At 43.6% G+C, this 11598-nt stretch overlaps 1 protein-coding gene and 1 pseudogene across 7 annotated transcripts; both read right to left on the bottom strand.

Moving 5' to 3' along the window:
* Positions 1-2874: 2874 nt before the first annotated feature.
* On the bottom strand, positions 2875-8682 carry LOC119310199 (patatin-like protein 2). Of its 7 annotated transcripts, none has more exons than XM_037586019.1 (11): positions 8545-8682; positions 8160-8446; positions 7217-8041; positions 6820-6862; positions 5572-5849; positions 4780-4961; positions 4512-4698; positions 4058-4222; positions 3635-3937; positions 3250-3431; positions 2875-3160 (listed from the first exon to the last, which is right to left on the bottom strand). In XM_037586019.1, the coding sequence occupies exons 5-11, from the start codon at positions 5707-5709 to the stop codon at positions 3103-3105; spliced, it is 1215 nt and encodes a 404-aa protein (XP_037441916.1). In that variant the 5' UTR covers positions 5710-5849; positions 6820-6862; positions 7217-8041; positions 8160-8446; positions 8545-8682; the 3' UTR covers positions 2875-3102. The 7 variants fall into 7 exon arrangements, with proteins under 7 accessions (XP_037441916.1, XP_037441918.1, XP_037441917.1 ...); XM_037586021.1 differs by having other exon boundaries at positions 5572-5775; XM_037586020.1 differs by having other exon boundaries at positions 7884-8041.
* Positions 8683-8788: 106 nt separating this feature from the next.
* Positions 8789-10210, bottom strand: LOC119310200 (annotated as a pseudogene).
* Positions 10211-11598: the final 1388 nt, after the last annotated feature.

Here is an 11598-nt window from a genome sequence, read left to right as displayed (position 1 = left end):
AGAGACACCAGCCGCACGCCGCCTCCTTCCCTTCTCCTCGGTGGTAGCCTACTCCGGCGACCCCTCAGGCAACTAACCCGCTTTCTACTAAACAATGTCTCAGCTCAGCATGTTTCAATACATACATCACTACCCAAACAACAACAGATGCATGTACTTAACATGTCTACACTCAGCATGTCTTACAATGTTACCAAACACACCCTTATGTTGTCGAGACAATAACACAGTAGCACTCAACATGTCTTAGGGAGAGGGGGAGGGGCAACCACGCTAGGATGGGAATGTTGCCAAACACACCCTTATATTGTCGAGACAATAACACAGTAGCACTCTGAACAAGAGAAGGCAATGCACAAACTTTATTCCAGTGAAGAGGAAATACACGTCACACGTTTTTCGTCGCTTTCTAAAAATATATACACATCACGCATGAAATGGAATAGGAATAGAAATCAAGAGAACAGTTCATTCATATAATCAAGAGCTCTGTACCCATCCAGCAGCATGCTGCGCTTAGTTTCGCTCAACGGCGATCGTTCCCTGCAGCGTGCAGCTTGTTGCCGATCCCCGGGCTGTGCCCAGGCGACGTTCCACGACTGTCGGTGGTCGCCATCTTCCAGGTCGCCGCCGCGGTACCACTAGCAGTACCTTGCACGGCGCGGCACCCAGCTGATGCGCATGCCTCATCGCCGTCGATCTTTGCCGACGCCGCCATCAGCCTCCTCGCCTCGCACGGGCACGACGCCAGGTGGCTCGACACGACCAAGATTATCAGAATGCAGGTGCACGACGAGACATGCTTGGAACCTGCCATGTAACTGAAGAACCAACAAGTAATTAAGGTGGTCTAAGACTCTCCTGGGGCTCAGGGTTTGAGGCAGTGCACACTGGTATGCTGCTACTCCTCTTGCTTGGGCTTATTAATTAGCTTGATTTGAGAGGTTTGCATCAAGCGTCAATTTATAGGCGGGGAAGTGCTGTGGCACTGCAATGTATTTTTTCAAAAAAGAACGAGACCGGCCAGGACACTAGACCATGGCGGCATATTTTTGTAGTAGAAGATGCAACCTGAGCAACCGCTGGATCCGAGACTCCAACCTGGGTGGGCAGCGTGCGCACCCGCACAGCTTACCAACAGAGCGGCGCTCTGTTCTCATATGGCGTGCAATATTTTAAATGATGACAAGACTAGCGTATACTAGATCCGAGGGGTATACAAGTAGAAAGGTAGCCAGCCCAGCTCCGTGCAATGTGAAGGCTCCTCAAAACTCAGAAGGCCACATGAAGAAGCAACCATGAAGTACACCATTGCCATGGTGCACCAAACACTATGCATGTCATTTTCGGCAGAGTCCAAAATTTTCACATGCCTCTGCCGCAGTCATCAAGAAACTAAATGTTCATCTTCTAAACGTGCACATTCGATTATGGGAGATTAGTGCTTCAGAAAAAAGAAGAGTATTGCATGGACAGATGCAGAGCATGCAGTCTGTTAAACTCAAATTGCTCTTCGATTCTCATGGAGTGAAGACTAACATCATCAGAAAGGAAAAGTAACCCACACTTAAGTGTTGAGAAACACTTACTGCAAGGATCTCGGAAAAGGGCAGCATCGTTTGCATGGCATAATCTGGGAATCTTCGTTGCTTGGACACGCATCGATCGAGAGACACAGCTTTCGACCAGCCAAGCACATTAGCTGGCTCCCCAGACGAAGGAGGGGTCACCTTTTTTAATCATTAACTTCATATATAGCCTAAGACTAGAGAAGAAATATATTTCATGTACGGTGTACGGGCAACGGCTCAGATCAACGGTTTAGGGCACTCAAGCGGTGCAGGCCACTAACATGAGCAAAAAAGCCTAGGGGTTTGAAGAAATGCTTGTCAGATTTGCCTTTTCCCCCAGAAAACCTATGGTCGATCTAATGTAGCAGTGTGGCACCACCAACCAAGGAACCCCCATGACTGGCTAGAAGAGCTCCAAGATTTCTACTTAATTTAACAGATTTTGCTACCATCCACTTGGATTCCGAAATCCCCAATTGTATCAGCTTTAAAACTATAGCTATATTTATGTGCTGATGGAAATTTTGTGTTCCAAAAGTTGACAGTTATACCTACTTCACACTGCGCATTGTTGGTCGTTGATCAGATCTTTTGGTGCTCAAAATTTGATGGGTGATGGTTACAGATCACCAATCTAGGGACTGAGTGGTCGAGAGCACATGCTTAGACCTGCTTTGGAAGGCTACCCACCGTAGTATCCACATCAAAATATTCAGTTCCAGCCATCCTGCAGCCCACGATGTTGCCCCTTGGATGCTGCAATGTTAACAAATCCAACTTGGCAGAGTATAGTAGTATACCAGGATCACAGAATAGTGCCACTACAGCATTTCACAAACAAAAAAAATGCGCATTGCAAGAGAGTAGTAATGAGTTTGAAACTTTCAAAGTAAGCTAAAAGGTACTCAATCACAGAAGAGCCTGTTGCCCTGGAAAGCGTGTCAATAAAAATGAACTTCTTTGAGTTAGTGAAGCGCTTTGCTATTTATTTATCCAGTCTGTCCATGCTGCAAACCCTATAAGAATTAGATGTCTCTTTGACAATTCCCAACAGCAGTATCTCAAGAAGTACTAAAGGGTAAAGCGTTCTTGAAAAGGCATCTCACTTGCTTGATACTCATTACCCAAAGCAGAGATAGGTTTAACTATTTCTACGTACAAAGCGAAGAGATATCGTACCAGGTACTTGTTCCATGCAGCAGTGGCGGCTATCTCTTTATTCCGAATGTCTCACTGCATGGTCAGCATGGAATCCTTCAGAACTCATCGGCTGACATAAACCAGTGAAATCGATAACACAACAGAACAATAATTAAATGCTTTGTTTTATTTAAAAATATATTTGCATTTACATATCTAAAACCACCGGCACCTAACATTATCAAACTATAGCAATCAGTATGCCACACTACACATTTATTTAACTACGTTACAATGAAACTTCAACAAACACATCAACAAATTGGTAACTGGGGTATGCCATGCTGAGAAAATTTCGCTGTGGCAGAGCATAGACATAAGAGACTGGACTTCATTTTGGCGACCTTGCTTGGCGAATTCGCTTTTCATCAGACAGCAGCTTTGCAAATCTGGAAATAAGGTGCTAATTAGCTAATAAGTAGAGATGCATACTGCAATTATAATAACCTGATAGGTGGTGGCAAGCCAAAAAGCTCACCTCTTGAGAGCTTCCTCATTGGTCTCCTCTATGTCACTACAAGCAGGCACCATTTGGCCAGTCTCCAAATTTGCCCGTGAGACAGGTTTCTTTAGCAGCAACTCTCCAACATTGACAAGTTTCTCCAAGTTATCCTTGGTGGCAACATCAACTGAGGAGAGTGTCCCCCATAGGGTATCATCCTGTCATGTAGAAATGGTATTCTCTGAGTAAATGGAAGCTGATTAATTAGTTACTTTGTACTCCCTCCGTCCAGAAATACTTGTCGGGGAAATAGATAAAAATGAATGTATCTAGAACTAAAATATGTCTAGATACATCCATTTCTCCAAGAAGTATTTCCGGACGGAGGGAGTACAAAATAAGCTGCCTGCATTTTACTTACTTGAATTCTCAGATAGTTCTGCTCAGAATGTAAGGCTTTGAAAACAGAAGCGATGTGAATATCCACCATATCTGCACTTGCCCGTGTGAAAATATCTACTAATGGTGTAGATCCACTGCTACATAACCAATCCAACACTCCCCATGATTTAGCCTTTTGTGCATCGTACTTCTCTTCGAATTTTGATGAGCCTGTGCCAAGTGAAATGACCAAAAACCGGCCATAGTCCATAGGTTTTATTGGGAAGAAATCTGGATCTTGCTTGAATATCTGCTTGCTTACTTCTCCAATGGCAACTAAGGCCTAAACACAACAAAGACAGATATTAGGTCTATTTCAAAATTTCAAGATTTTCCTTCAGTCTCTGAATCAAGCACATGCTGCATGCTGTATGTTATGCAAAACTACAGGCAGCTATAGTACCGGATTATTGGCAGCTACTCCCCCATCAATAAGATTAAACTCCTTGATGTTTCCATGAGAATCTTCAGTCTTGAAGTAATGCGCAGGCAAATAAGTTGGAGCAGCGGACGTGCTGATGCAAATATCTGATAACAAAGCATTCATTGTGTTCTTCTTCTTCTTAACCTGTCACATGATAATAGAAAGTTCATTTTTGTGCAAAATCTCCATCATGGAGGATTAATGGAAGTTCTCGACCTCTCACTACTGCCTCATATATATGTTCTCCCTTTGAAGTAAATTTACAGAGAAAACAAAGAAATACACATTTTAGTAGCATGTGTTTCTTGTGCCATTAAAATGAATTGGTTCTCACTTACTATAACTAGCATCCAATACAAAGAAACATGTACCATATTTTACAGGTGCTCAAATTAGGACTCCTGAAAGATGAGAGAGAGGGAAAGAGGGAAACCTCATACGACGAAAAAATGGTTGGTTGTAGCCGCTTGATGTCGAAAGTTGGTATTACCACATTTGTTAACGTCTGATGCAGCCTGGCACTTCCTAACTTCTTTCTCACAACTTCATGAAGGTACTTACCATCATAATAAGGTCCTGACAATGAGCGAAGTATCCTCATTATCCTACCAAATGCACCCCTAAAAAACAGACAATATGTGTTACTGGACAAGTTCATAATCCAATCAACAAGAAGTCAAAAACCATAATATATCGTTCACCTGAGCTGTGGGAAAATTCTGGGAGCATGGTTCATATAAAATGCTTGAATATCCTTCGCCGCAAAAAGTGGTCTTCTCTTCTTATTTGGTGCAGTGAGCATCGCAGTCACAAGTCCCCCTGTGCTGGTCCCAGCAATGACATCAAAGTAGTCTGCTAACCGGGCTTCCTCTCCATCAAGTTTCTTTAGAAGTTAACATAACAGTTTCAGTGGGATGCAATCAAGAGCGTCAATTGAAAATTAATGCGTTTCTAAAGAAAGGAGCATATGCTGGGGCAGATGGAAACAAAATCATTGTTACACATCAAGTATATTCAGTCCACCAGTCCAGTTGAGATAAAAGAGCCAGAAATACAGAACAAGCATTAGCAGAATATTGAACTGATGTAATACAAAATATAAATCCAATTTTCCAAGAATTTGAATCTTCTGCACGACTGCAACTGCTCAACATCTACATGTGCATAAATAACAATAAAAGAGTAGGGAGCAGACAACAACAAGACAGCACCCTAATTGCGACACTAATGCAAACTTTAAGATTTACTTGGCTTATGCAAGTAACTTTACAGTTGAAGTTAATAAGACATGGTTAGTGAATTAAGTTAAACCCTGAGAGTTTGAACTTTAAACAAACAAACAAAAAATAAATTGCAAGCTTATTTCATCTGATGCGACATATGGAACATGGAGTTCTAATCTATTATATTTCTCACCAGGTAAGTGTTGCCTTGTCAAATTGCCAATATCACAAGATATGAAAATCAATCGTGCTACATAACTACAGGTTTACCTGCAACTCTGATTCTAGAAAGGCAAGAGCAACAGCTGGAATGATTCCTCGAATCCCTCCGCCATCGATCGAGAGAATTGTGATGAGGTTGCCATAAGTTGGTGGTTGTCTGCACAAGATATGTTTTCCAGTCTCCATATCTCTGCTCTCTTCAAGGGTAGGTTGCACAGAATTGTAGTTCTCCGAGGACGGCAATTTTGAGTCCTCAAGTTAATGTAGAGCACACGTATTAATAGACTTTGGATGAGAACTTTCGTGGCAATGCAGGTAGTGTAGGTCTATAACATTCAGGAATAGTCATTACGAATAACTTAAACGTGCGATAATAAGATCTTAATAATCTTCATTCATGGGAAGATGTGTAGAATTAAAGTTGCAAAAGTGCACGCTTTATTTTCTGTTGAAAATATGAGGTTCGAATGCAAGAAGGACAAATGTCTCTTTCTCAGTTGCCCTTGGACTAGGGGCTATTCTAGTGCCCTGAAGGTGCTGCCAGGAAAAGAGAATTTCCATGACCCAAGTGTTGGCCCTGTTAGAAAGTTGACCTAAATTTGCATGGAGCTAATAAATCTTAGCTTTGTGCTCTGTCACAATATGGCCATACTTGCGATGCACGCAATCTAAATAATATGATGAACAATTTGTGTACTAGTACGAGTTGATTGACCTAAATGGGATGTCTTAGGCATGCCCTTTGAGGATGATATCGAGGAACCTGCACTGCTGAAGCATTTGAATTTTAGGCAGTATGCAGCAATGGGGAAAAAACATGGTGGCATTCAATTTGTGCCAGTTTTCTTTTAGCTGGACAGTTGTTGCATCACTGATTACGTATTCCCATCCATGTTGTACCCAAATGATATCCTAGTTAAGTACATAAGATTGTTGTCTAGATCCGACGAACTTATGTAAGTCTTCAATTATTATTTTTTATTTTTGAGAAATGGTGTAACGTTCAGCTTTGGCTAGGTAAAAGGAAAGGTGATGTAGCCCGTCAAGTAAGATATCATGTGATAATACTAAAATATCATATTGTGAAAAACAATTAGATTTAAGATCCCGTGAACAAATAAATATTAGAATATTCGTTTGATTCCCAGAGGAAGAAAACGTAGGAATGGTAACGATGGAAAATATTTATCACAAATCCAGAGTAGTTAAAGATACATGCACTATTATTCTTTCTCTTGCAGAAAAAAAAAATCAAAACAACAAATTATCTACCAAATTCAAATAAACCTAACTTACTTCGCTTCATCACCGAATAACCTAGTTTCCAGTCACGCTTTCTCTGATTCATACATGGAAGATGGAGAACAAAAGTTAAAACAATTCATTATGCAAACTTATATGGGCGCAACCATGCAACTGCAATCAGATAAAACAATGTGAAGTTACTGCATAGCTTTTCCTACATGCGAGATGAAGACTAAATATTAAAACAACTGATACTGCAAGCTTATATGGATGAAACTGTAGTCAGATAGAGCCATGGAAACTAACTGCATAAATCAAGATAAACAGTTATAATACATGGCATGCCAGTAATAGTTAACGTGAATATCCTTAGCATTGTTGTGGGTTCTCTGGAAGATGAGAAATGATTTACATATTCAGATAATCAAGTGGTCTGTCATGCAGGTACCATGGCAGAAACTCTTCAGCATGCTCAGAAGCTGGAAATGAGTATGCGTGGCCTCCAAGATGCCACTGATGATTCATTTTCTTTCTTTGGGCCTGAAGATGTTGGAGATGTCGAGAAGTACCAATCAAGAGAAAGACATCACATGGATTGTTCAGAACACTGGAAGAGTGGAGGCTGCCAGAAAATATTGATGATATCACCAATCTTGCTGAGTTTGGATCATGCGCTGTACTGAAAACTGAGCTGTAGAACTAGTTCCAGCCAGTTGCTACTAGCAGTACAATTTTTCATTACCAATGCCATTAAGGATTACCAAATCTTGCTTTTGTAGCCAGAGACCCTTGTACATATTGTAACTCTTCTTTTAATATAAGTATCTGAGGCTTTTGCCTATTTGTTCAAAATAAATAAATAAATAATGGCACTTCAAAGCCACATAAGGAGAAGTCATCATGTCAGTAGTAAGTAGTTAGTTCTGTAATGAGGCAAGTGATTACTTCGAAGTAGGTTGATATGTGTGCCTAGAAAATTATGCATCCTTACAATCAGCAGTAAGTAGTTAGTTTTGTAAGTTAGCCAAATGATTGCTTCAAAGTAAGGCCAATATATGTATCCCAAGAAAATTATACATCCTCACATAACTCACAAGAAGGTATGCATCAGTTACCTGGCATGCTAGTGCTGACTACATTTCAGTTCAGTCTGTTGTCTGGCTGCTGGCACCATTGACACTGAAGACCCCTCTTGTCATGCAGGTTCTTTTCATAAAAACCTTGCTTGACTCGTGAAACACAACATATTAATGCAATATCAATATGTGCAACCCTGCAAAAATAAACTAAGTCGCTGCTATATTAATCTTCAATTTCTTTCAATGTACTGGTTATGCAATACAGTAAAATATTTCCTGCATACCGCAAATAGCTTACTAAAGCAGTATTACCTTTGCAGTTGGCAGAGGAAACTGCATTTGGTCAATGACTTGGCAACAATGCAAGAAGTAAAGGAATCACTGTGCAACACCCCGGTGCGGCAGGACATGGAAGGAAAAGATTATCCAGGACAGTATCCATGGCTTGGACGTTATCCATGCCTTGAACAAGGATATTTGTAGCCATTTGCTGGGGATCTCTTGCGAGCACCATCGAGCATGAAGGTATTCGAGAAGTGCTGCAGTATGCCTTACATCTGTTGGCTCAATGATTGGTGGCTCATCATAGTGGTCATGGCCTGCTTGACCAGCACCACTGTATCAGCAACATTTTCACAACTGCTCGATAGGATTGCAGTATTAAGAGAAGGCTTACTAAGAGTATATTGCTCAGTACCTCTCTTAGTCTGCCATGTCATGTAATGAAATAACATCAGAAGGAATGTCCAGCAGAGAAAGCTTAATGATTGTCTTTTGATTAAAGCCTGAATTGCTAGCCGAAATGGAAATACATATATTATGCAGCATCCCAATCAGACATTTTTAACCATAAATATAAGTAGGAAAAGGCTCCAAGATGATGATTCAGGCTCGAAGTAGTATTTCCCTTTTTATTCTTGAGAATGCAAGCTCTACTGCAATTTGAGAACTTATAATCATATCTTAGCATCCTAAACCCTTTCAAAATACAAATTTGTAATTGAACAGAATGGCAGACTAGCTGGTTTGAATTTGAACTCCATATGATAGTAGTAACAATATACTTCTTATAGACTGAACATAAAACTACTCAAGAACAGCTACAAACATGTCTTAAGCAAAACTCAAACTTCCTAGTGTACAACAATAGCCAATAAGAACATTGCCTTGGTCATGTGAATGAGCGGAGAACAGGAGATCTCATCGGCGGCCCAGAAATTTTGCGACCACGCGGACCTGTGTTTCAGCCTGGACGCATGTCGGCCGGAAGAGATGGAAGCCGTGACCCTGCCCATCCGCCTCCCAGATTTCCACCTCGCCTTGCCACCCACTCCCAATCAATTTCTCACGGTACAGCCTTCCCCTTCCCCTCATGGCGTCATTGCCCCCAACGCATACCAGAGCGCGCTTGCACCCCAGCCCGGCCAGGCTGGGCGCTCCCTCCGCCATCGGGTTGATCCACGGGTCGTCACACCCGCTGGTCCCAGGGCATACCACCGGCCAAAGCCGCACCAGCTCGTCGAGCAACGCCATGCCCATCTCGTCCGACTCGGAGCTGTCGCCCCCTAAGAAGTAGGGATGGATCAGCACGAGGGAGCTCACCTTCACGCCGTGGCCTAGCTCCTCGGCACCAGCACGCATTGCGACGTGGTGCGCGATGTTGGCGCCGGCGCTCTCGCCGCCCACGTGGACGCGCCCGAAGTCCGCGTGATTGGTCAGCCAGGGCTCCGCGCCCTGGCCGCCCGCGTGCGCGGCCACCCACTGGAGCGCCGCCCAGGCGTCCCCGTAGAGCGCGGGGACGGGTGCTCGGGCGCGAGGCGGTACTCCACCGACACGACGATCGCGCCGGCCCGCGCGGCGAGCTGGTTGGCGTGGCCGTGCGCGGCGGCGTCGAACGCCGAACCGAGGCAGAAGGCGCCGCCATGGAAGAATACGAGGACGGGGAGCTTGCCCTGTTGGCCGCCGGCGGGGGCAGGCGGGAGGTAGATTCTCGCCGACACGCCGGCTCCCGGGAGGATGGTGAGGTCCTTCGAGGAGACGCCGGTGGCGGCGTCGGTGCAGGGCGGGGCGAAGTCGATCCGGAGGAAGCGCTCGACGCGTCCGCTCTTGTAGACGCGAATGAAGCCGGGGGCGTCGTGGATGACCTCGTCGCCGCCGGCGCCCGTGTCGGACATGGCGCGGGGAGATCAGGGGGAGGGAGTGAAGGAGTTCGGATGTCCACGGAGTAGAGGAGAGATCTTGTGTCTGCCTTGGATCTGGAAAGAACTACTCTATTATCTGACCGTGGGGACGATGAGCTGGTGACCCAGCGCGGCGGCGGTTGCCGCAGCCGCGGCGGCGCCCGCGCATCAGTGAGCCTGCGAGGGATGCAAATCATAATATAGAAGAATTGGATGGTTCCAATGGAAAATACAATAGCTTTTACTTCCAGAGAAAAATTGTAAAAAACACCGCCTACAACATCAAATGTACTCTAAGTAGTGATATAAACGCTCTTATATTTCTTAATGGATGGAGTAAAACACAAAAAGCACAGGATTTCAAATGTCACGTAACTATGCATTCTTGCAGAATCACATAATTTTTCAAGATGAAGAATTTATTTGGACCATATAAACATATAAACATTTTCTCAATAGATAACAAGATGCACACGAGGTGTTCTAAACCTTTCACATGGTTCAACAATCAACGTATCTACACTTGTTGGGCGGTAATGGTGCATGGTAGCAATGTCTATAGGGACCTACAAACAAATCATTCTTGTAATTGGCTACTTCAACTGTGTGCAAGATGATACATTTGGCATTTGGTTATACCACTTTGCGTCAAAGTGAAGTTTCTGAATGGGGAATATTGTTCCTTGGAGGACAATGTTGGTGCTCACCAACTCATGTGTATGATGTGTTTTATCGTCCCAACGTATGTGATGGGCATATTTATCGTGCTAGACAGAATGCATGTCCAATTAGATAATTTTAGATTTCACTTCTTATCAAACAGAGGGGACTTGGGATCCTCACCTCCAATATCATGGACATTAGTTTCGGTCCAAAATGGATTAGGAAAATTCTCAAAGTGAACGTGAACTCTAGAGTCTATATGAATAAAATTCATGCAAAGTACTTGGACACCACGCACATATTTTAAGCTCATCCCACAAGGGAACTCATTTCTAGAACAACATCCAAAAGGACCAAACACATTTTCAAAGATGGCGAGACTCACAAATTTGAATTTGTAGAAGGTACTTCCTTCTAATCCGCTTGGTGGATCGCCCAAGCCTTCCCGCAAGGACATATCCCTCTTTTTTGTAATTTGTGCATATTGTGAACTCATCAAGTCAAAGGTGAGTAATTCATGCATGAATGCATGATGTATTTTAGGAGATATTTTGCCAAGCCGAGGTTTGGTCCTTTTGCAGTAGGATACCCTCCATTCGCGCGCGCATGGGTAGATTTGTGTTTCTCTCTCCTTGTCTCTTGAGGCACCATATGAAGCAGCTTCGGTGTCGTAAAGGCACCTTCCTTTGGATCACTGACATATGGCCCAGCCACTTGTTGGGCCTGCATGTCATGCACACAAAGGCAGGTGCCTTAAGGCACCAAAGCCGCAAAGCGCAGTCCGGCACCAGAGGGGTTTGGTATGTTTTCTATGCTCAAACTTTGTCAACATACTTCAGTGATGCATTTTACGAACGTTCAATGTCGACGATCCCCCGGCACAACCCCCCTCCCACTGACCCTACCGG

Source organism: Triticum dicoccoides, chromosome 5B (genome assembly GCF_002162155.2).
Source record: "Triticum dicoccoides isolate Atlit2015 ecotype Zavitan chromosome 5B, WEW_v2.0, whole genome shotgun sequence".
In the NCBI taxonomy this organism is placed as follows: Eukaryota; Viridiplantae; Streptophyta; class Magnoliopsida; order Poales; family Poaceae; genus Triticum; species Triticum dicoccoides.
This window is presented reverse-complemented; position numbering and strand designations above follow the sequence as displayed.